General features: G+C 40.7%; 1 protein-coding gene across 5 annotated transcripts in view; it reads left to right on the top strand.

Annotated features, from left to right (window-relative positions):
* Positions 1 to 25,296, top strand: part of slc6a9 (solute carrier family 6 member 9) — a 79,247-nt gene that overhangs the window by 19,062 nt on the left and 34,889 nt on the right. Inside the window, exon 1 of one of the 5 annotated variants that reach the window (XM_044219419.1) lies at positions 11,861 to 12,136. The exons of 3 other annotated variants lie outside the window; for them this stretch is intronic. In XM_044219419.1, coding sequence (XP_044075354.1) covers positions 12,095 to 12,136 — 42 coding nt within the window. In that variant the 5' untranslated portion in view covers positions 11,861 to 12,094. Of the gene's footprint in view, positions 1 to 11,860; positions 12,137 to 23,969; positions 24,113 to 25,296 lie in introns of those variants that run through there. One more of the 5 variants, XM_044219424.1, reaches the window with a different exon arrangement.

The raw sequence follows: 25,296 nt of genomic DNA, 5'->3' as shown, positions 1-25,296 counted from the left end.
TGATTGCAGACCATCCACAGCGCTGAGTGGAAGCTCCTCCTCACTACAGTAACCCCACCGGTAGTTTTCAGTAACGTCCCAGATACATTTTCTCATTTACTAGATATGACATCCATGCCACATGGGGGCAGTGTAACTAACTGTAAGCACAACATTGACACAGAGCAACACATTAACATTCATTTGAAGTCGTATTTCTGTCCACCTAACACAAGTCTAATATTCACTCTTATCTGGCCTATTAGCTGCTAAATGCGCCACAATGTTCACCAGCTAGTCACGAAAACGTTGAAGTATGATGATCCCTTTCACATTACACAGTCATTTGATCCATTGTTAATCTAGAAATATCGTGAAGACAAGGTGTGAGATTAACTCTTTTTTCACCTTAAAGGGGCTCATTCACATTCATATGTCTTTTTTCTTAAGTGTTTATCAATGTGAAATTTTTATTCACATTATTTATTTTGGCAGAAAATGGTGAAAAATGTGCATCACAATTTTCCAAAGGCCAACTTTACCTATTTAAAGCTGCAGTACGGAACTTTTGTCTCCCCCTTCTGGCAGTGAGAGTAATTACACAAACACTGTCGACACGCGCTTATGATGTATGCCTACAGTGAGCTCGCCCCAGGCTTCAGAAATAGTTACTAAAAATCAGAGATATTTCCTTTTTTTTTTTTACGATAATGGCGGATCGCTGAGCTCTCTAGATGGCTCTGGGTTACTCCCTGCTTCCTCTCTGGCAAACAAAATAAAATCAAAACCAAACCAATCATTGCTGCATTATTACCAGTGCGCCAGCGTGGGAATGTCGCCACAGACACCAGATTTAAAACTCTGTATACTGCGAAATACAGAGAGATTTACCTGGCGGTGATAGGGTTAATCAGCATTGTGTGAACTCGTTTGGTAAGGGCTGGAATGTAATGTAGTTCATTCATATGTAAGAGTCCCGCACTCTTTAAATGGCTTGTTTAGTTTGACCAACAGGCCAAAACTCAAAGATATACAGTTTACTATCATGGACTAAGAAAAGCTGCAAACACACATTTGAGAAGCTGGAATCTGTGAAGTTTAGAAATGAATTTAAATTTTTTAAATTGATGCTGGTCAGTAATGTGACTGCATTGTATTCAGACTTGAGGAAGAGTTCCAAAAATGTTGCTGAGTCTAAGTATTCACATTGCCAGTGTGGCTTTAACAAAAGAACGACCCTGGGTCCTTTCACACACGACGCTGACATCGAAGAATGCGTGTCTGAAAGGGGCTTTTGCTTGTCAACATCTCGCTCCCACTCTAACTAGAGAGGAGAAAGTCACCCATCAGCCTCTGGTGTCTGACTTGATAATAACTTTAATAAAGAAGTCGACAAAAAAAATCACACCTCAAGGTCCATTTAGTTGCTGCTGCTCTGGATTATATCACATGATCAGCAGATGGAGTTTGCCTCAAAATTCCATTTTCTCTGATCACTGAGCACAAGGACTTCTCGCCCATGTTGGCTTGACAGTTCTCCCATAAATAAATATCTCCCATAGTTTTATGGAGATATGTTACAATTTCTGAGTGCATACAAAAACTAATTTTATTTTTTTCATTTTCAATCTCAGTCAAACTGACAGACTCAGAGACAGGTATGTGGCATGTTTACACATGTCACATACTTGCTGCATGTAGGTACATAGATAGACAGAATTTCTTTTTTTTAGGCTTTTGATGTTGCTATCTTTGCATACAACTTGAAGAGGATCTTTACTTATTGACATCTTGGGCGGTATTTTATTGCTTTAGTGAATGAAGAAGACATATTTCGTATCTCTTTCTGTCCCTGCTTTTCACTCTTCCTCTCTTGTCACATTCCAAGCGCGACAGTGACTTCTGCCACGTGAGGCCAACTTCAGTCACATGTTCCTCACTTTCATCCCCAGCAATGGTCCCATATGTTTGTCAAAATGTGTATGTTGTGTGCTTTTTCCGGCCTGATTTGTTCCCATGCTTTCTCTCCAATGAGCCCCGCTCTCCCCGGGGGTCCGAGCCGAAGCCTCACGCTATTTATACAGACCGAACAGCTGGGGCCCTCCCAGCCAAAGCAGTGAGGGATGGGTAGAGAAATTATCATGGAAACTTCAGGATAAACCAAGCGTTGGAAATGTCTGTCTGTTCCCTCTTTTTTACTCTCTCTGTCTTCTTCTCCGTCATTTGTCTTCCTCCCTTGGGTGTCCAGAGCGGCCAGGTCGGGTCGTATTCAGCTCAGGTCAGCTGGGCCGCTGGATAAACACCACTCACTTATTTGGATCTCCTTCGTCATCCCGTTTGCAATCTCTGATTTATCTCTGTTCTTTTCTATTTTTTATTCCCAACTGAGGTTTTTTTCCCCCATTTCTCCTCTCTGAAACACACTTTCTTTCTCCGCTTCCAATTAAAGAGCTGGCTGTTTTGGACTGAACAAAAAAAATTGATTTTCCCTCCAACTGCGCCTCAACACATTTTGTTCTTTTGTTGCACGGGACAAAGCCGACCTGCTGTTGCAAAACTGAGCTTTTTGTGTTCCTTCCCTTTTCTTCTGCTCTATGGCTCCTGTGGTGCTTGTCTTATATTGTGAACCTCAACCCTGTGAAGTTTTCTCCCCACTGGTCTTCCCTTCACTTATTTCATCCTGTCTTCACTTCTCTTCTCTTATCATATCTTCTCTCGACTGTTCTGCCCTCCACCGCTTTTCCTCACGTGAACCGCTCAGGAGGGAAGAGAGAGTAAGGCCTATCAATGCTTCCCTTAGTTTAAGGCCCTTTTCACAGTCAGACGTCCCATCACAGGCATGCTGAGCTAACGAGAGGTGAAGAGATATTAACCTAATTGCTGTAAGGGACAGATATATAGATCGAGGAGGATGTAATAAGCCCAGACATGACCGTTGGCTCCCTCCTTTCAGTATAAAAGCAGGTTGATCCATGGATATTAAAGGACAAGAAGTCAAGCTGTGTGACAGGCGGCTTTATATAGACATTTTTATTTACTTAGTTATCACCAAGAGCACACAATACAATAAAGCTCCTTATAGTATCTTAATTGTTTGTGTTTGTATTTGTCATATGGATTGCCTGAGTGAAAATGACAAATCAGTGGATCACATCCTGTAGGCCTGCATAAGACTGTATTATTATCCACTGAAGCTTCTTTTTTGTAAGTAAACGTTTAAGACAACAAATATTTGAAGGCTACATTTTTTAAATTAAAAGTAAAGTAAATAAGTCCATCCAAATTAAACATGTTGCACAACTCCTCTCCAATATACCATGCTGTATTTCCCAAATGTTTCTGTCTAGCTTCCCTTAATCAGGGTGAAGGCGCTGGTCTGCACCTCGCTGTGTGCGTATCCTCAAAGGTAGAAAGTCAATTAATTTATAAACAGTAACAATACAGATTAGTAAGCTTTACAGTTGTCTTATTTTCTTCAAAAAGACTAAGTACAGCAGAAAGGGCCATTGTCCCTTCAGATTTGACTACTCTAGCATTAATGTCAGCTTTGGCGCCATTTTCCATTCTTTCAGTTCGGTCGATGACCATCAACGCGGATGTTTTGGGGTGAAATTTGTGTTTGCTTGACCTCGGATTTGGAGTTTGCTCTTTTTGTCTTGTGCCTATCTTTTCTTGTGTATGTGTGTGGGTGTGTGTGTGTGTGTGTTCACTTCAAAGAGGACTGTTGCATAAGCTACTTGTTTGTTTGACTATTGTAATGTAGTCTGAACTGGTTTGGACAAATATCAACAAAAACCTGTCTTGGAAGTTGTTAATATTTGCTAGACGTTGATGCGTTTAATTTTTTCCTCAGGCAAAATGTATTCTAAAAGCCCTCTTCAGATTTTTTCAAACAGCAAAAATGAATTTTGATAAGTCAGATGGAGCCTTTTCCAGTTGGAATACAAGGAATAACCAGTCCTTACAGGCCTAACACAGGTGGACCCACAATCCTACTCATACCTATAGGCATCAACTTCGGACTGTGGGACGAAACACGCACAGAGCAACAGAACGTCAGTAATGCTCCAGTTGAAACAACATTGTGTACAGTTATACAGTTTTGTAACTCTTTAGTGAATATTAATTGTGTTTCATTGGCCTTTTGGATCACAAAACTTTGTGAAACCATAAAAGAAAGGCATGGGGCAGATATATCTTTCATGAGTATGCAGTGATATTTGAATTTATTTGTCAACACAGATAAGAGTGCTTTGAAAAAGCAGAGAAAAATATGAGAGAGGAGATGAAATGAAAAGAATTCAAAGGAAAGGAGATTATTTTCTTCTTCAGACTTATGTCATCTGTCAGTGGTGTCAGTGTTTTTTTATTCAGACTCACATAGCTTCACCATAAACACACTGTGGTATTTGAAACTGGACTTTCTAGAGGCCGTAAATTCTTTGTTTTTCCTTCATTTGTTCCTATTCCAATTGAGATGACTTTTTACTGATCACTTTCCTACAGCTGTAACAGAGCTGTGTCAAGTCACTGCTAGTGCAAACTGAACATTTCCTGCTGCTTCACATTAAAACATTGCAGCTTGCAAATCAGCTGGAAATGCAACGTGTTTGTCATTGAGTTAGCCGAACGTATGTTATGCAGTGCTACTGTTCAGTTGTTTGTTGTACACAACAAGATATGTACATATATATACTATTTATATACTATTTAAACAGTGGGTCGGTTTTAAATACCGCAGGGGGGAATAGTACAAGCAGAGACAATCACAGTAAGCGGTTAGATGAGGAGTTGAAAATTTCTTACTGTGGTTTGTGCAAACCAGCAGATCTCCAACATGTCATCAAGGTAAACAACACCTTTTTCCTTACCATACTGTCCGGTGGATAGCTGTGGACAGCTGTGGACTTGACATACAGGGCAAGGCAAAACCATTTGCAGCAATCGCACCAAATGGGCCATGCCAGCACGGCTTGAGTGGCCTATCGAAAAAAACATTATTTTCAACCAATCTTCAATCTTCCAGTCTAAGCATGGTTTGTTCCTGTAGTAAACCCCTACATTGTTATCAGATTGTAATGCATTTACCTTTCTATGCTCTAACAAGAGTCATATAAAAACAACCTCTGGCAGCAAGGCTCAGTTGCCATGTGGCTGTCTGTGATGATGTTGGGATTCACAATGGTTAAAGGGGGACCAAACTGTGTAGGTGCAATCAATTAAAATTGGCTAGCAAGATCAGGAGAAGATCACAACAATAAAACCTCAATGTAAACACATCAGTAACGTCACATGTACAAAAGTTAAACAGTACTCTGCTTAGCTATATACACTGTTACTCTATGCTATGCCCAGTTGTTACGTTACCTGTCCGTGGGAGGGAAAAAGAGGTTACTTTGGACGTGCTGCTCCTTTAGCCAGCGGTCCGTCTGTTGTGTTCGGGTCAGGCGGGGAAGAATTGCAGTCCGGTGCAGTGTCCGTTTATGCAGATGGGTGGAATCCGGTCCGTTGTCTGTTGTCCTCCTTACAGTTAGCTTGGCACTAACTTCCATAGTTGCTTTTAAAGTTTAGCTGGCAGGATTTGTGTAATAGCCATTGGCGCTAAACTTTGTTGCAGAGCAGGCCCTCGTGTTGCTGCTGTACAATCAAAGAGTTAGGTTTTGCTGCGTGTTTCAGCTCCGAGCAGATTACATGGCATTGGTAGCAGACAGCTGTCTGCTGCGTGCTGGAGGTGAAGCCAGGAGGAAAGAGACAGAACAAATGACCGCTGACCCCTTTTATTGACCTGGTGACATCATGGGTCACAGGTCAGACTGGCCACTAGTGCCTGGGATGCTGTGTTCAATAGCTTTCAGGACTGTGGGACAAAAGAAAATGAAGTCTCTGAATAACGTTCAGTTAAAAATCACATAAATGAATGAACTCATCTGTGGAGTCCCAACAATGACAATACAGTTACACACTGATATCCTGTTGAAGCCAAAGGTTGTACTTATGCCAACCTATAACAATTCAAATAATGTGTGAACAGTGCAAAAATAAAGTAAAGGACATGAGGACGTGAAAGCAGTTACAACCCTGAGTGTTTTTAAACTAACAGGCCAGGATGCATGCATTTGTGTTCAGTCAAAGTTATATTTGCTGAACTTGTATTGCCACCTCATCTGTCTCCATCATCATACAGCCGTTTGTATGGCTAAAAGTCCAACCTGCCTCCTAATTACAGCACGATGTGCATGAAATCATACTGCAAGCACATTTTATTACCTGTTTGATTTAAAAGTCTAGTTAAAAAGTTTAGTAAGGAAATGTAAGACCCAGGCTACATTAATCTTCAAATTACTGCACATTTGTTACGGTCATCAGTGAGGATATTGGTTTGTCAGAGCTGGAGCTTAAAAGGAAAGTGGAAAAGGAAGTCTCTTTTATTTCTCACTCTCCCTTTGAACGTTTTTAATAGTCATCATCTGTTGTTTGTGTTGTATGTTTAGTGATGGAGTTTAGGATCAATGTCTGTGTTTGGCCTTAGGTTTACCTGTAATAGATGTTGATGTGATGTGCTTGGACGTTGACAGGAAAGCCTTAAGGAAAGAGGAGATTCATTCTGACCTTATCAGTGTTCTGCTCCATGCCCTTCTGATTGTTTGTCTTTCTGCTCTTGTCCGTTGATGTTGTCTTATCCTTTTTTACACATGAAAGTTACTAGCACCCGCACTAGCTCTTTCTGGTCACACCTTTTTGAAGTGTAATTGGGGTGGACAATCAACAGAATATTTTTAAGTAGAAAAATGACTTTGGTTTTAGTTTTGTTCAAAATGTGACTGTTTGCTTGTTTTCATAGTCTTCTACAATAACAATAACTAAATATATATAATAAAATCTATTATTTTAAAAGCATGCTATTTTGTCATAATCAACATTGGCTTAGTGTGAAGGGAAGCCAAAACAGCTGTGACAAAATAGGTTTGGTCTTTATTAATCCATAATCAGTTGTTCTAGTGCTGCAGACCCAAACTGAACAAACCCAGCACCAAAGTCATGTTAGGAAGAGGTCCTTCAGACATAAATATATGATTAATTTTAGCATCCCAGCACTTTATAAGCACCCCATGCATACAATAAAGAACATGCTCGTATGCAGTGGGCGGACGTGGAGGTGCACTTAGTAGATAACTGAGGTGTGAGAACAGTTCAGGCTCTTTGTGTCAGTAACATCAACAGGCTTCAGTACCTTTGACAATGCAGTGAAAATCCTCGGGGTGCACGTTGTTATTCTCTTACGTGCCAGTTTGCTATTGTAGCAAGCACGAATATAAAGAAACAAGTGAGAATTTTAACAAGTTGGTGTTATTATCAGCAATAGCATCTGTGCTTCTCTAATTAGAGTTAAATGACCTAACATAATAGGGCAATTAGCTAACGAAACAAGCCCCCCAAAAAAAAAAAAACAGCCAGCTGCAGCCACAACAAGCATTTATTTTAGGATCTGTTTGTCCCCGCCAAAATTCATACTGAGTTTTCACTGATAGCCCCCACACTAAATGCCTGCATAATTAAAGTGTAGCTAAGTGTGTGTATGTGTGTGTGGGTGGGTGCACTTGTTAAGCCTTTTATTAGATTTGACCTAATCTAAGGCCAACAGACCCTCCTGAGGCAGAGCTAGTAAGAAGTGGCTGGATCCCTGTGGAGGAGCTAATGATATACCATAGTTTAGTTCTCAAATTTACACACACACACGCGCGCGCACACACACTTCTGTATTATTATAATTCAGTCCGAAAATAGCTCCTTAAAGAAGTGAGGACCAGCTTCAATAACCTCACATCGCAAAAATGTTCTCACTCTGAAGATTTAAAACAAATTTGGTCTCACAAAGACTGAAGTCCATGAACGCACATCAACACATCGTCTGCAAGCTCTGAGAAATGCATGTGTGTAACCTTGTAGTGACATATACAGCCAAGCTCACAAGCGCATGTACACCAGGCTCTTATTACCAAAAGAAGCTTTTTCTGAAATTTCTGTTGGTTTTTGTGATACTGTTTAATATAAAATAGCCAGGCCTGCTACACCAGCAGTCTGCTGTGAAAAGCTCCTTGCAAAAGCATAATAAGGCACTTTCCAACAACATGCCAACAAAATATGATGATTCTCACAACTAGGGAGCCAACTAGCAGTGTGCCCTACATGCCTTGTGTTATATTAAGTTATGGTGCACATTAATAGATTTATAATTCTGCATTGGATTTCACCTTTATAGCACTCCCAGAACACTAGATAGATAGTATGTTGTACATTATCAGACTGTATCGTGCTTGAATGATAAACACCACACTGACTGTATTTACATTATTTCATTCACTTTGTGACATACAACAACAATGGGAAGGTTTACCTTTTCTTTATAACTACTGAAAATTAAGTTATTGCCCGAGAAAGGAAATTAATTTGCTAGATCAAAAAATATGTCTGCTGTAAAGAAGAAGGCTGCCGAGCCTTTTCTCAGCTTGCTTGATGTCTTGTCTCAACCAGCATCAGAAATTTGTAGGAGACATGACCAGCCCAAACTGACCAATCACAGTTCCTGAGGCCTTGTAGTGGCAATTTCTTCGGAATAAAGAAACACTCAAGGAAATCACTTGTCTTTCTGTAGGTTTACTTCAAGCGTCTGCAGACGCACTCACAGCAGCAAAACATCAGTATAATCTGCTCTGAATGAGTACAGAGGGAAAAGAGCATCAGTTATTTATCCAGTCTTCAGGGTCAGGCTCCTCAGCCCGGGGAGAAGAGTGTCCCTGAAGTCTGGGCATAACAGTCAATAGGATAATTTGATAATTTGATATTTGATATGTCATCATTATCAGTGTACTGTTCTCATCTCGCAGTCCAAACAATCATACACAGATGAAGTATTGACGCCAAACAATTATAATAGCATCTGTATGTTATTATATCAGAGAGTCCGTTTGTTCTTGCCATTACAATTCCTCCCTTTTTAGCATAAAATCATCTTAAAATCAATGCTAATCAAAATAATTAAGAACAAATGTTAAGTAGGAAAGGAAAAATCAAATAACCAGACAAGTGGGGAAAACCTCAAGTGTCAGAGGAAGAAAAACCCCTCATATACTTATCATTAGCTTATCAAGCAACCTTCAATTCAGTAGCCTGTCATTAGCAGTCATTATCATTATAAATGGACGCAAATAGAAATGAACAAAAACATTTTATGAGAGACTAAACCAAAGAACTAAGTTATAACCAATAAGCAGGCGGGAATCAACAGAACAACAGAACTATTATTATTATTATAACTGTAACCATTAGGTAAATAGCTCTAGCAGTAATATATGAGCATGCATGAGCATTTTATTCTAAATTTGCATCATACTTCAAAATCCAGTGTGGTTACATGCAATTTTATTCTCCTCAGATCATCTCATTTACAGACGGTGGAATCCATTCAACAGAGCTGGATGTTTCTATTAGCATATTCATATACTGACCCATAGATGATTTAATTGCTGTAGCAATCATTGATCTGAAGCAGGGAATTACACAGCAGGTCAAAAGGAGGAAGAGCACAATAACTAGGAGCACGGGTGCCAACATTTCCATCAACCCATTTTTCCATCCTCCCATAGTCAGCCATGACCACATATCCCATCCTCCCACACTCTGGGAGTCTAGGCTTTTCTCCTCATGCAGTAGGTCGTTCAGGTGGGAAACAACATGAGTCATATTGTCTGTGATGTCTGGAACATAGGTGCAGCAATCAGTCCCAATAATATGACAAACTCCTCCTTGACTAGCCATGTGGTATCTCTGTAGCCGCCGTAGCCCTGATGTGTAGTTCAATTTTTGAGGAGGTGCACATTAGCTATGGCGAAGCCCACAACATAGCTACTGAGGTTACATGTGTATGCTCCATTGCTATGCCATAACTATAGCCCGACTGATACTGCATTTTTTGAGGCTAATACTGATATTCATATTTGGGAGTTTAAAAAATTTGATAACGATACATCTGCCGATAGTAGATTTTTTTTTAACCTGACGTAAACAATTTTAATATGTTTTTTTAAAGGATTGTGATCAAGCTACATACTGAGCAGGACATTTTACAGTTGAAAAATACACTTGTCAGTGCTCTCTGGTGGACAAACTATGTAAAGGTTACACTGTTTCTAAATGACCTCAAACCTAGTTTGACATTTCTGTACTGAAATGTCTTGTTACTTATCAGACAACATATGCACAGACACCGATATATCTGCAATAAGCAAATATCAGCCGCTATATTGACCTGGTTTCAGTGCACAAGTAAAAGCATTACTTAGCAGAAGCACTGTGATCAAACTATCTAAATTCCTAAACTAAGTGAGTAAACAAACCCAAATAACAATGTAAAAAAATGCTCTTGTTGAATATTCTAAGAGTTATCAATTGCTGCAAAGAAGGAAAAAAAAAAAGCTAATAGAGAAAGTGCAATAGTACTTCTTAAACAATAATTTGTCCGCACTAAATGTGTCAACATGTTCGACTATTTGTTGGGAGCACTTGTTTTCATTGCCTTCAGTACTTCCTCTCAGCACACTGAATAGGGCGGGTATATGGTAATGATTCCTTCATTGGATCTCCTGTGAGATTCTAATCCTCTGAATTGATAGACAAATGAATAGCATTCTGTCTGCGTTGCTCGTCTTGTGTTAAACATAACTGGAGGGCCTCCACTCAAGCGGCAGCGGCCATTGTCCATGGCTATCAAACACCCATTAGGCCGGGCGCCAGTTGCTAGTCAACTTTTGACATTACTCGCACCACATCCAATCAGAGAATCGACACTGAGTGACACGTTGAAAGACGGCTCGTCTCGTTCTGCTGCATGAGGGATGTTTTTGTTGATCTCAATCTCAATCGCCCCCCTATTGTGGATGCACTTTTACCTATTTTCTCTCATACCCTCACTTCCTTGCTTTCTCCTCGCTCTTTTTGTTGCGGGTAGCCATTAGCCATATGGTGGCAAACAGGCACAACAATGTGTGCAACAAAACAGAGGCGCTTGAATTTGAAAGGGTGTAACTCTGTGAAAATGTCGCAGACGAGGCGAAGGAGGATGGCTTTGGCTCGGCCGGACTCTGTGTGACGTTGGGGGGGGGGGGGGGGGGGTGCATTGGCAATGTCAGGGTGTAGAGACGGACGAGGATTTGGAAGAGTCAAGTGCTGCTGAAAGGGAAGTTGTTGGTGGTCTGCAGAGTTGCAGCAGCTGCCTCTGAAAACAAACGGAAGAAATGGGGTGGGGGTGGTGTGTGTGTGTGTGTGTGTGTGTGTGGGGGGTCCGGTGGAAGGCATGCGGGCTCCTCAGTTGTGGGCTTCTCACTTTTTTTTTGGTCTCCTTGCTTTAATCTGTTCGGAGAAAGAGTGAGGGAGAGAGAGAGAGCTTGGCCGTAGCCCATGGGTGCTCCAGATCTCCCCCCACTTTACTCCGGCTAGCTTAACTAGAAGTTCAGCACCCCCCCGTCCCCTCCACCACCACCACCACCACCATCGGTCCTCCTCTCTCCCGCTTACTTGCTCTGTATTCAGCCTAGGTGCTGGAGTGACAACGAGCCATTCATTGTGGAGGTAGAGGGAAAAGACTGTGGATCTCTCCTGTGTCTTTTTTTGGGAGGTGGTGGGAGTTGGGAAAGGGGGTGGGGGGGTGGGGGGTGGACAGTGGAGGCGAAGGAGGGAGGGCACATATTCCTGAAATGGTGAAGTACGACAGAAAAAGGGGCAGAAAGAGAAAGTAAAAGAGTGAGAGGAGAAAGAGAGGGAGGGGAGAGTAAAAAGTAAGAGCGCAAAGGAGGGAGGGATGGATGGAGGGGAGGCAGAGCTGGAATCACAGAAGCGGGGGGGGCTACCATGCCGAATGAGCAAGAGAGGCGGAGAGGAAGCAGAGCTCCATCAGATGAAATGAGGTGAAAGTAATTCAGGCATTAATCAAGCCAGGGCAAAAGGGAGGGTATACTGTGTTTTCTCCCCCCTCTTTCGCTGCGGAACTGAAAGGCAAGGTGTGAATGAAGGAGCCTACAGTGGCCAGCAGAGAAGCACCACTGGGTCACAGCGTCAAATCATGTCCGATTCGAACACCATTGCCGCTTCCACCGCAGACCAGGTCAGTTCAAGCTGTCGTGTTGTTTTTCTGTTTTTTTTTTTTACTTGCATCAAAAGCGAGCGTGCTGATGTTTCTTCTTTATTAGTTGCTCCTCACACTTGCTTAAGCAGCCGGAAACATCTTGTTAGAAGACTTAGAAACAAGACTTCTAGGAATAAGAGAACTGAACGTATCCCAAGTTCCGGTCAGATGTATATTATCTTTAGATCCTCATTCGGAAGTAGTTAGAGGAAGTTTCTAATAGCAACTGAGGGAGTGTGTGTTTCTTGGACTATCAAAGCAACGATTGTTTTGCCCGGAGCTGCCTGGACAACGGTACAGGGTCCTGAAAGAATTGAATTCATCAAGACGAGCTATTGTCTACGCCGCCTTATTTTTCAGTGATCATTCAGGGGGTCTGTGACGACTCAATACCCCCCGCACCACGTGAGGAGGGGGATGCAGCTCTTTAAAAACCAGACCACGTGTGGCGGCCCTGAAAAGTTTTTATAAGTAATTGCAGTGGGAAGTCCGGGCAGCACTGTGAGAGATGGGGTTGGTAAGGAAGTGGGCTGGTCCGCCGTGTGTGTGAAAGAGAGTGACAGAGTAGAAAAGCAGAAGTGTCCAGAAAAGGCCGATATTTATGCCCCCCCACCCCTCCTCCGGCCCTCCTCCCCACAAGCCGCTTTAATCGCACTTTTTGGCACACACATCCTTCGCTCGGCTTTCTTTTTTTTTAACTGTCGACTGACTTTGAAACACTTTGAAACAATTAAATCCTCTGATCTCTTTAAGATAAGATATATAAAAAGTGTGTGTGCGTGTGTCTTTGTCTGTGTGTGTGTGTGTGTGTGTTTGTGTGTGCATCCGACCTTGCTGTCGGCTTATGTTGTTAGCCAAGTCCTTGTCTCCTGTTTCCGATTGCTACTGTCAAGGCTGAGTCAGCTTGCTATAATTCTGTAGGCAAAAACACACACACGCGCACACACACACACATAAAAGCATCGGCACAGACGTTTTAGGTATACACACATAACGCACACACACCAACACAACAGCTGCTCAAATTGCTCACACACAAAATTCGGGGATGGATCGTGGGTGGAAGGTTGAAGATATTTAGAGCTGCATAGTGCGTGTGCGTGTGTGTGTGTGTGTGCATGTGGCAGCACCACATACACAGGTGTGGTGTGTGTGTGTGTGGAGTGAGAATAATTCCCCAAAGTAGCATTCACAACAGACAACTCTACAACAGTCCACATGCTAATCCGCTGTTTCTGGACCGTTTCAATTTGTTAACGCAGCTTTGACTGACAGGACTTCTACGGGACACTACATAATTCCAAGCAGTGGTTGCACGTGCATATGGGTGCAATGATCAAAGAAATCTCCCGTAAAATTCAAATGAAATCTTGCCTTCAGCACCAGTGGCGCAGGTGTGTCCACGGTCATGTTAATGTAAGTCTTTTTCAAGAAAAAAAAAACAGACCATTGTTAAATAATTAGTTGAATAGCTTTCTTTGGTTAGAAATACATTATGTAAGCCGTGCCATTTGAAAAAAAAAATGTATACATTCAACACCGCACAAATTAGTTGATACAGATCCCAATATCAGTGGAAAGTGTATGAATAATTATATCTTATATTATTTTAAAACTTAGAGATTATTTTAAAACAGAGACATTTTTTTTATTTTATTCAGACAAGAACACACTGTTTATGTCATACCCCAAACAACAAATCACAAAAACATTGATTTTTGCTTTGAGTTTTCAAGCAGTCTGTTCTTTGACAACAGTCTTCCGTAAATGAAGCACTTGGTGTCCACCGGTCAGATTTCTGCCACAAACAGATGTAATGTCTTCATTGTCACCCGAGGTTGTATTACTGGAATGTTCTGTTTGCCTAGCAGGAGGACCTCTTTTCCGCCGAAACACAAATTGCTTTGACAAATCAGTTGTGTGGGCAAGGCACTTTTCTACTTTGGTTAAATTTGTCGGATGGAGGCATCTCAGCAGGATTTGTAAACCTATGTGATACAGTAAACATTTTGTTGCTGTAAAGTGAAAAAAAGTTTTATGAGCTCAATCACAGTTTGAAAAAAACAACAGTTTTTGTCACAGAGCTGAAAAGATACCATAACTGAAACAGTCTTAAAAGCTAGTTAGAACACCTTAAAATTAAGTAAATTCATCATGTTTTGCCAACTGTATTTTCAACATATTGTCTTTAATCCACCCGAATGAATCGCGGCTGCACTGTGCCTTGATTATTTAACAAAAAACTGTCTCGCGAGCTCTATCTACTCATACAAACACACGCGCACTCCGTGTCTCAGTCAAACCAAGTCCACAGTAGGGGAGTAAATGAGCGGCCCCTCCCAAAATGGTACATCCCTACCTAAGTTCGGCAGTATTCCACATACCTTGTTGATGGAGCGAAATAAACTGAAGGAAAAGTGCTGCCAAAATGTTAATTATCAAACTTATGTTCTTAAACTTCATATTCAAAATGTTTTATTTTGAGGGGGCATTCTAGACATACTTGAAAGTGACAGAATGATAAACAAGCAGAATTTCTGTTTTTCAAGATCGCTTTGAGGTTAAGTTAGTTTGACTTCAGAGTCTAGTTACAAGTTGCAAGTCTAGTTATTTTTTCAGGAACAAGAGTGTTTTTTTAGTTGATTTTTAATTGGTCACTGAAAGCCCCACTAATAATGATAATACACTTATATCACTCACTGTAATTGTAATAAATTAGACTCTGGCTGCCATTAGCACCCCACCTCCCACTCCACCCAAGCATTTCCCTGATCTCTGTCACTATCCACAAGTACTTCTCCCATTTATAAAATCACCCAATATCCTGTCTCAAAAGTAGCTTTTCTGTCTGCAAAATAAAAAAAAGAAAAAAAAAGCCCAGCTCCGAATAAAGCCCTGTTCCTTCATTTCCTCTGTCATTACATGGGTCACATCTTTCCTCTCAGCGGTAGACTGACCTCACGGTGTTGGGACAATAGTCCGAGGTCATGTGTGATTTCAAGGCATGCTTGACTAATAATTGCAGTAATAAGGAGTTCAGATGGATCTGGTAATTGCTAAGTGAGTGCTGGTGATTGGCTTTGACATCCTTTTACAGAAAGAAAGGATCAGATCGGATACAATTTCCACCAGACAACAGCAACAGTCATCGCTTTGACTTCATGTGGTTTCAGGAAATTATTCAGTATTTCATTATTTTATTGTTCACATATTTGAGTATTGGAAGTTGTATTCATGGTAACTGCACATTTGCATGCACTTTCCATACACTATGAGACCATCAGGCTGGATAGTAAGCTACTTTTTTTCATATTTTTGAATCTGAAACACTACAAGTCTGAAATAGCCATAACATAGAAAAGTACAAATTCTTCTGCAGTAGAGGCATTCATCCAGAACGCTGTTGCACTCCAACACCTACCTTTTCTGTTTATGTCTCCTATAAGAATGTATATAGACATATTTAGCGTGTCTGCCCTGCAGGCTGTCATGGTTCCAGTATCAGTTTAGCAGGGTGATGCTAAGTTCTCCAAAAATAACCCCTGTTAGTTTAAACATAAGGAACAGAGCATGTGCTGGGGTTTTTGGCAGGAATATAAAAATATACGTTATCAGGAAAGTGTTATAAAATGAATTGGAATGGAATTGACTGTGAAACATCCATGGATGTCATATATAATGTTATGGTAGCTGCTAATATACAGTTCAGTACATTACATCTAGCGTAGGAAGCCAGCAGGGGCCCACACACACTCACACACAAACTCTGCCCATCTGGGGGCAGGTGTTGCAGTTTATGGAGCGAAAGTGCAAAGTAGCTGTGTTTACTCACTGCACCAAGGCTTAGCAAGTAAGGGAACAGACACATGTGGAAAAGAGAGACAGAAATAGATATAGAGAGTATATGTGTGTTTGCGTATGTGCGCCCCTTGTCCATCTCCCTGTGGTGGCTCCAACCTTCGGTCTCCCTTTGACTTCACTAAGTTAAGCTTCCGGGCTCACAGCTGCTTTGCAGAAGCACACACAACACACAGCAAACTGACTACACATGCACGGTTGGGTGGACGGATAGTTGCAAGCTTGACTGATAAGTTAGAAGAATTCATGAGGGATAATGGCTGGCTGGAGAGGTGGACGAATAGCTGACCAGCTGACTGGCTGGCTGAGCGGAGAGCTGGGTAGCTGTTGGGAGGACTGAAATGCTACTGACCTCCTGTGTGCGTAAATGGACGTGGATATGCAAGTCAAAATGTTTGATGGGCGAAAAACTGAAGGAGCTATTTGTAGCATTTGTAAAGATAAACGACATTAGGGTTAGGAAAGTTTTCTCATAGTTATATCCTTGATGCTCCTCAACATAGAAACACATCAGCCTTGTGGATAATTTAATGATGCTATATGTTTATCAGAATCAGAAATACTGTATTGATCCCCCGAGGGGAAACTCTTTCGTTACAGCTGCTCACTATCACATCAATGCAGACTTGAGAATAGAAGGAATAGAAGTACTAAGCAAATCAAAATATAATGCACTATAATACAGTTAAGATAAATTAAGTACAAAGTGGATATAAGAATAAAAGCTAAAATAAGTTTAAGTATGTACGGTATAATACAATGTAATAATATAAGTAATGGTATGGCAGAAGTCTCTAAATACTACGATACCCATGAACCATCAACCGCAGTTGCTATGGAGAGGAAGCTATCCAGAGGCTTAAATCTGAGCTCAGGTGAAGTTCAGGAGAAGTAATTTTTGAATTATAACTCAAATTATAGTTATTTTTGAATGGCAAATCCCCTTCTCACTTACTGTAGATTGTCTGAAAATGTATAGTGTTGGAAAATTGTGAAATGTATTTTGATGATATCGATGTAAAAAGAAGCTAAATGACTCAACTGAAAAAAAGAAACTGTGGGGGCCTTTCCCTCGGAATGTGCTTCTCAACATGGGGGCGCTAAAAATGACAGGGTTTCAGAGAACTGCTGGAGGTTAAAGGGGTCAGACTTTGAGGTGGTTCAACACTGAGCATTTTGTTGTATGTCTTATTGCAGTCTATCAGAGCACTGTCAATGTTTTCCCCCATTTTTTTTCCATTTTGTGATCATTTGTTGTCATTCCTGTCTTGCTTGAGGTAATGTCAGGATTGATAGAACAGTCAAAACAACGGTGATAAAACATGACAAAATATAGGTCAGTCATACATTACTTGAAGCCCATGCCCCATTTCACTGAGTGGAAGCAGCTCCAACTGCTTATTTACTATCACTCCCAGGCTATTTAAAGGGTAAAGGGTCTTTATTCTTATCAAGAGTCACTGGGTTTACATGCTTCACGTTAGAAAGAGGCCATCTTTTTTTTTATAAATAGGAGACCCAAAATGTAAGTATATATACATATGGAAAGAGGGAGGGGAATAAAGGTACGTACATGGAAACATGTAATAAGAGGTTGTGAGTAAAATGCATATATACATATATGGGTAGGTTACACTGTGGTTAGTAGCCCAGCTAAAGTTACCCTCCTCAGGCAAAAACACCCTATTGAAGAATGTTGATGTAATGGCAAGGGTGAACTGCCAAAGCCCTCAGGGCAGCATTTTCCAACCAGAAGCCTTGGGCCATTGGGATTGGGATTGACATGGACAGAGGTTATATTCCAGTATGAGTTCCAGTATGAGCAGGCCTGTATAGTCCTGACTTCAGACAATAGACAATAACAAAGTTAATCATAGTGCTGAGTTGCTTTAGGAGCCTTGACTGTACCACACTGGTGTGGTTACCCATTTATTCAAGTTCCTAGAACTCTTCATTACGAACTTCGTAACTGGACCATTGTGGTGGGTTCAGATCTGCCTTCCTCTGTGAAATGGCAGTAAGCCACTTCAAATTCAAGCTAGTGAGGTGCTAAACTGCAGTCCCAGCACTGTGTATGAAAGGCCATTGTCACCCCACTTACCATACTGATATGAACTCAAGCTTTTAACTGAAATGAACTGACTGGGCAGGTTATTCTTGTTTTGCCACAGGCGTACAAAATGCTGCACTGCTGCTCTGTCTTCCTGACTAATATAGATCATCCTTTAAGGAAAATTTAGGAAGTGTTATCTTTCACAGACAAGAATTAACACTTGTATATACATATTATATATACAACATGCAAAACTGTGCCCAGAGGAGAACCGTAAATGATGAAGAAAGTCAGACCTAACGTTTGAATCTGCAAATGCAAAGATGCACAGAAACAATGCCCTGTCTGAAACAGCAATCTCCCCTTTTAAAAATAGCATATAAAATATAATATATACATTTCTAAGGTTATAAATATTTATGAATATAAATGTTGCATTTTGTGCACTTTACAGCTACTTTGTTTGAAAGGGGAAAGTCATTTAAAAGCATCCCCCGTAGCAAATAGGTTTTTGCTGGAAAGTAACAGTGAATGTTCTTTACTAACTGGCTGACTTACTGACCTACTCTTCATTGTTAAAATACACATGTTCATTTGTTTGATTTTAAATATTCCCATTGTGTTAGGCCTATTTGTTTGTCTAAAATTGTGTGAGAGACTGCTCCTTTTCCAAGTCGGGCGTATTCACTGACTCTGCACACGTTGTAGAGACTTACTGATGATAGACAGTATTTGTTCAACTTTTGAAGACATTCCTCTATATTGTGTACATGCTGTTACCCTGCAGCTGATTAACAGTCATACTGAGTAAAGCCTGCATTGCAGGTGCTTATGAGTGAAATGATGCCTATACATGATTGGAAGTTGTTGAATAGGTCTTTATTTATTCAGCATTTGTTGCCAATATTTATTTGGTTGTATGGAATCGGATGTGCAGTCCAACATATGTCAGTGGGGGTTTTTTCCCCCCAGTGTTGATCTGGAGACACAATGACACCATTAGACACAACTTTACTACTCTGCTGCATGGGTCAAGTCTGTGAATGATCAGACAGGTTTTAAACAAGTCCCCCTTCCTGTCATGTTATCTAAACCAATTACTTCAAGTGGGAAAAAAAACATACAAACCTAAAATGTAAATCGCTCACAATTATTGTAAAAATGAAAAAAAAAACATTCATCTTCCTTTTCTTTCCAAACAGGAGGTATATAAATTTGGTTAAATTGTGATTTTTTATCATCAGTACATTTACGTGCACACTGGTATCCTAGTTATGATTCATATCCTGGCTTTGATTATATTTGGGCTATGATGTTTACATGGAGCATTTTAACCTGGTTATTCATCTCCCTGCATACATGATCCAGATTTCTGATCGTCTGCGTCAGTTCAGGTATGTTTTTCATTTGTGCACTGACTGAGTTACCTTGGTAGCTGAGGAGGAGCCCACTTTCTGGCTGCCTGGTCTCTGCTGCATACTTGGAATTGGCTTCTCCATCTTATTGCCATTGATGGAAGAAGAGAAGGACCAGCAATAAAATCTATCTTCCCAAATTGAATGACTTATTCATGCGGCTTGACTTGAAGACAGGTGTGTGCACAAAGAACAGAACAGTGATCAGAAACTTGGATGAGGTGTTTATATGCCACAGTATCCCTGTTTCGTCAGGTTTCTGAAACCAGGATATGAAACCAATGCAGTGTGCATGCAAGCATACTTACTTTAAATGTTTCCTGTCCTGGGAGAGCTGTCAGCTGTCTTTCAAATGTGGCAGCTTTTCTTATACTATAGACAAAGGTACTGTAGGCTATTTTCTGGAGGGACTGTGCTGTGTTCATGGACTAGTTTCTTTGATGAGACTTCATTTGTTGCTGGGTCCCTGGCTGCAAAACATAGAAAAAACGAGAGAAAAAAAGAGGTCAAGCTGCATATTGTTACAACTGTAATTTCCTTTTCAGTAGCTGTGTTTCCATAACGTATTTTAATGCGCATGTTGAAGTATCGTATTCGAATATGTTAATGGAAATCGCGAAATTCGAAAAAACTCAAATTCGCATCAAAGTTTATACGCTCGCTTGAGCATTTTTCAAAAAAGTTTAAAAAAAGAGTTAATGCGCATAATGGGAGATGGAAACACTTTTGCCGAATAAGTTCAGACGCAGCAAACTCACATGACTGATCAGCTGTTTCCGCTCCGAGAGGAGAAGAAGAAGAAGAAGAAGAAGCTGTTTCCGCTGTCGACATCTTAGAATAATTAGAAATTCGTGAAGACCTCTCTCCATTTTTCCCTCGTAGATGGCCAAGGTGACTGGTTTTGTTTCTTCTTGTTCTGTGAGGTTTATTAGTGGTTGACGAACGACTGGTTTTGTTTCGTGTTCGCGACCTTAACTGCTTCTACTCTGTTTGTTACAGCCCTGCGTAACGTAGCCTATACCGCCAACTTATGCAGGATGACTAAACTACTCTTGCAGATTAGTTTATTTGCTCCAAACCAGTTGATGGAAAAATGCCTAATTTGCATTTTCTTTTCTTTTTTTCTTTATTATGTCATTTCAGAAGTTTGCTTCAAATTTGCTTGATAATTAATGGGGAAAAAAATAATGACATCATACCTCACTGATTTTAACATCTCATAATGTCCATTTTAAATGTATACATGCAAGCTTTGAGGTTATGTTACTGTACTTGGAAATAATTAGCAATAAGTTACCTGAAATCAGTATTTGCATTTCAAACATTCCAAGATATAGTTGTAATTTCGCATTATGCAGCTAGGGTTGATTAAAAAAAGAATACATTCACATCTTTAAAGTTAGTGTTAGTCTGAAAATGAACAGTAAACGTACCATGTGTGATGTACAGAGCGGAACCTAAATCGTTTTTAAATGACAGCATCATTACAACAGTCCACATTCTTCAGTAGTTAAATGTGATGTACTGCTCTAACCTGGACACATTTGCAGTGCAGTAGTGTGATTTTTCGAAAGAAGGGGAAGTTTAAGCAAAACTCTGAAATGAGGTGAGGAGAAAAGGCTGATGAGGCTTATTCATCAGCTTTGTCATGGATTTGTAGGAAGCAAAAGCTAGGGGAGAAAAGAGCTGATGATGAGGCAGCATGCTCACTGTGTTAGCAGGGAAAAACCAAGGGGGGGGGCTGATAATGCTTGTCGAGGTTGCATGTGTGTGTGTGTGTGTGTGTGTGTGTGTGTGTGTGTGTTTGCACACTCTTGTTGAAGCAGCACACATGCAGTGCAAGGATTGAGGGCAACTCCACAGAGATGATGCTTGCTAATGCTGCCTCAAGTGAAGAGGGCTAAAACAATGAGGAAAAACAGGGACAAACAAGAGAGATGGAGAAAGATGGATGATGGAGTCTGATGTGTGTATGTATTTGGGAGTGAGAGAGAGAGAAAGAAAAAATTGTAAAGCAGATACAGTAAATGTCAATAACTCATCCATCACAGCGGCAGTCACAATTTACATGCTATAAATGAATTGGCCAAGATAAGAGGAACACTGGTAGAAAATAGTTTGAGTCATTCCTGTATTGCATTGCATTCATGAAATAACTCATGCTCGTCCCAGAGAGAGCAATGTTCCCACAATAAAACTCAAAAATCAACTATTATTTTCATTATCGATATCAATCTGCCTGTGATTTTCCGGTCTAATCGAATAATTGTTTGGTCTATAATATGTCAGGAATACGGAGCTCGGGAGGTGTCATGGGAAAAAAATGTGTGCACAAGATTTAATAATTCGTGCTCTCAAATTTAGCGTAATTTTTCACCTTCATGCTGTTAGTCTTGTCTTGCGTGTACCCTTCACGCTCGCACTATGGATTGCTTGGATTTAATACGAGATGTGGAAATACTTGGGGTTTTGGCTGTTAACCGCAACATTGTCTTATCTTTGAGGTAACGCATAACGGACTGCTTTGTGGTAAAAACTGCGGATGTCATCCAGTTCATGAAAACTCAGCTTCAGGGTTCTGGAGCGCTACATAAATGTCTTCTTTGTCATCTTCTTCTGACTTCCTGAATGTGCTCCGCCAAATGCTTTTGCTGCCCTCTACAAGGAGGGAAGGAAGCAAATATATAACATGATTTTGCATCGAGAACACAAATTTTTTTCTTTTTCTTTTTTTTTGACACCTCTCCTCTGCATACAAAAATGCAGAAAAATACCCATCACAAATTCCAAAATGTTGCCAGTGTTACGTCATATTGCTCGTTTTGTCCGACAAACAGTCCAAAACCCAAATATATTCCGTTTACTCTCACCTAAGTCAGATAAATGAAGAAAATCCTCACATTTTGTTTATAAACCAACCCATTAATCGACCAATCATTTCAGCTCCACAATCAACGAAACAATCCATAAAACAAGGTCAGTTTCAGCTCCACAGCTGATATCATGGAAATGTTGCAGCTTGAACCCAGTATTCACACACCATTTGCTCACACTGTTGGCCTTATTGGATGCCAGTGCTATGTGTATGCTCTTGTGAATGCTGAAAGATGTGTGCGCTTGTGTGTGTGTGTCGACATGTTTGTGTGTGGGTGAGTGGGAGGGTGCGTGGGGGTGAGAGGGATGCAGGTGAACAGCTTGCGAGGGCCAGCAGTTCCGCAGGCCAGTTTCGCGCATCACTTGACAACCATACCCGATGAAGGCCTGCGCACAAATGAACTTGTTAAGCAAATGAGTGAACAAGCGAGGGAGGGCGGAGGGGTGGGGCACGCGGCTGCGTCTCCAGTTAGACCTGCCTGCCTGTCTGCATACATCAGCCATCCCTGCCCCTCGTCCCTGTCTCTAACTCTTTTCTTTTCCCCCTGTCTGTCACTCTGTCTTTCTCTCAAAGAGCTCTCGGTATCCGTCTCTATTTCAGTCTGTCTCTTCCTCTCTCTCTCTCGTTCGCTCACACTCACGTAATCCCATTGTTTTATTAGAGAACAGATTATCTTCACAATGCTTTGACAGGGGGCTGTCATCCTGTGCTCACAGAAAATGGACAGTGAAAGAGACTGTCAAAACAGATTGGTCCTCTGTGTAGAATTGGTTACCAAAAATATAAAAATAAGATTCATGGTATTTACATCTTGCATGTAGCTTACATACACAGACAGGACTGAAAATCCAGTGACAATTGTGGAATCTGTGATTATAATTCCCAAAATAAAACACTCAAATTAGGGCTCGGCGATATGGCTGATATCTCGATATTTTTAGGCTATGTCGCGATACACGATATATATCTCGATATACACATTTTTTTCTAAAATAACATACCGTAGGTTCTCAAATTGTGCAAACATATGATGATCTTGTAGAATATGATGCTGTAGATTAAACTACCCAACAGTATATAAAGTTGTTCAAATTAGCTCAAACATCTACAGCAGTTAAAGTGTGTAGATGAGCTCAAGTTGCAGTATAATGGTTAATGGGCGGCTGTGTGTTGTGTTTGCTGCCACAGAAAATAAATAAAAAGTGCCCATTTTTGTAACGTTACAGCGAAGACGTTGTGTCTTCTTGTACAGAGTTGAGTTTAGAATCCGGCTAAAGTCAATTAAAATAGCCTAAAACCCGAGGGCTCCCAAATGTGTTTTGGAGCTGCAGAGCTGGTAGAGTAATCAGAGCGACCAGATGATTGATCGTGATCATAGCATCTGCACACACATACGTACACACATAAGTAGTATTAATCTATCACACATAAATTAACACATAGACACACCCATATGCATAAGTAGAATCTCACACATTCACACACCTACCCCACACCAACACCCATCAATGCAGGAAAGGGTCTTCCTGACCCTTCTTGGCCCTTCTTAATCCCCCCCTTCTTTCTTACAAATACGTCCACGCAACTAGCCCACCGCCTCCTTCTTCTCCTATTTCAGGATTCCGGCCTGGTAAGTGTTGTGCTATTAGTATCACGGAGTTAGAGAAGTTGGTCAGTCATCAGGCTATTGGGACTATTTGAGTGGCTGATGCTGCTCTTGCAACAAGTACCTTACCATGGAGAAGTATGTCAAGGTAAGGAGCTGGATGACACAGTTGAGGTTTTTAAAGGTGGACATAATGTGGTGATCTATACATACCAGCTGCTTAATGCAACTATGGACCACTGGTAGCGTGCGAAAATGCTTCCTTAAAACCTGTCACCAATCAATTCCTATTTATAGAGAATGGAGATAGACCTTTAATCCTTATAAGCTCTTGTAAGTGTTTAATTTTTTTTATTGTAAAAGCTGTAGGTAAAATATTACAAAGATAATATAGAAGTTATTTGCAAAACTATATATGTTCCCTTAGGATTTCATTTTGACCAGCTAATTCTTGTTTTGCACTTGTGCTTCTGAATTACAAACTGGCCTCCCAACTGTCCACCTAAATGACTGAATGGCAGGTCTGGTTCTTCTGATTTCACTGAACTGTTTTACCAATTACCGGTAACTAGTTTGTTACCTGTTTAGCTTACTGACATGCAGACAGACTGACCTGTTGTTTTAATGTCTGAACTGCATAGATCCAGTAGAAATGGATTGCAGTTCAGATCTGGTGTCAGAATTGATCTCAAATGCCGCTTGAGTGACTATATGTGATCAGATTTCACTTCCCCAAGAGAAGAAATGCTGCCAAACAGAAAGAAATACAATGGGACCTCAGCCAGGCAGCTAGACAAGAGAATTGTGGTGGTTATTTGCATACTGGATAGAACAACCAAGTAAAAGTCAACATAAGACCAATATGTTGGAAACAGAGTTGGCAAACATGATTATGCAGAGCGACAGAGACAGAGGAGATTCTAAGTTGCTTTGAATATGGACTGCATTTGGGAGGTTTGGATGCCTCTCTGATCTCCAAAACGTTGCTTGGGTAATTAAATCTCAGTATGTTTTCAGTGCAACTTGGGGTGCATTTAAAGCAGCAACGTTAGCAGCGTTGTTCACATACTAGCCTGTGTACTTTATATACTGTATACCTGGAGTACATCCACTAGGGAACAGATCAGGGCCGAATCATCCCTGGACCATACTAGAATATCTAAAACTTCTGATTTTGCACAGTGTAAACATATCTAAATGTAGAGACACTGCATGAGGTTACTTTATTTGACACCGTGGAGTGGCATAGAGACATCATATAAAGCTTTATTAGTTTCTCCTCAAAACATTCCGCCGTTCTTGTCTTTTCTTCAGAGTCTGCTGCTGACCTTA

The sequence above is a fragment of the Siniperca chuatsi genome, linkage group LG13 (assembly GCF_020085105.1).
Source record: "Siniperca chuatsi isolate FFG_IHB_CAS linkage group LG13, ASM2008510v1, whole genome shotgun sequence".
NCBI lineage: Eukaryota > Metazoa > Chordata > Actinopteri > Centrarchiformes > Sinipercidae > Siniperca > Siniperca chuatsi.
The sequence above is the reverse complement of the archived record's forward strand: the minus strand, read 5'-3'. Positions and strand labels throughout refer to the sequence as shown.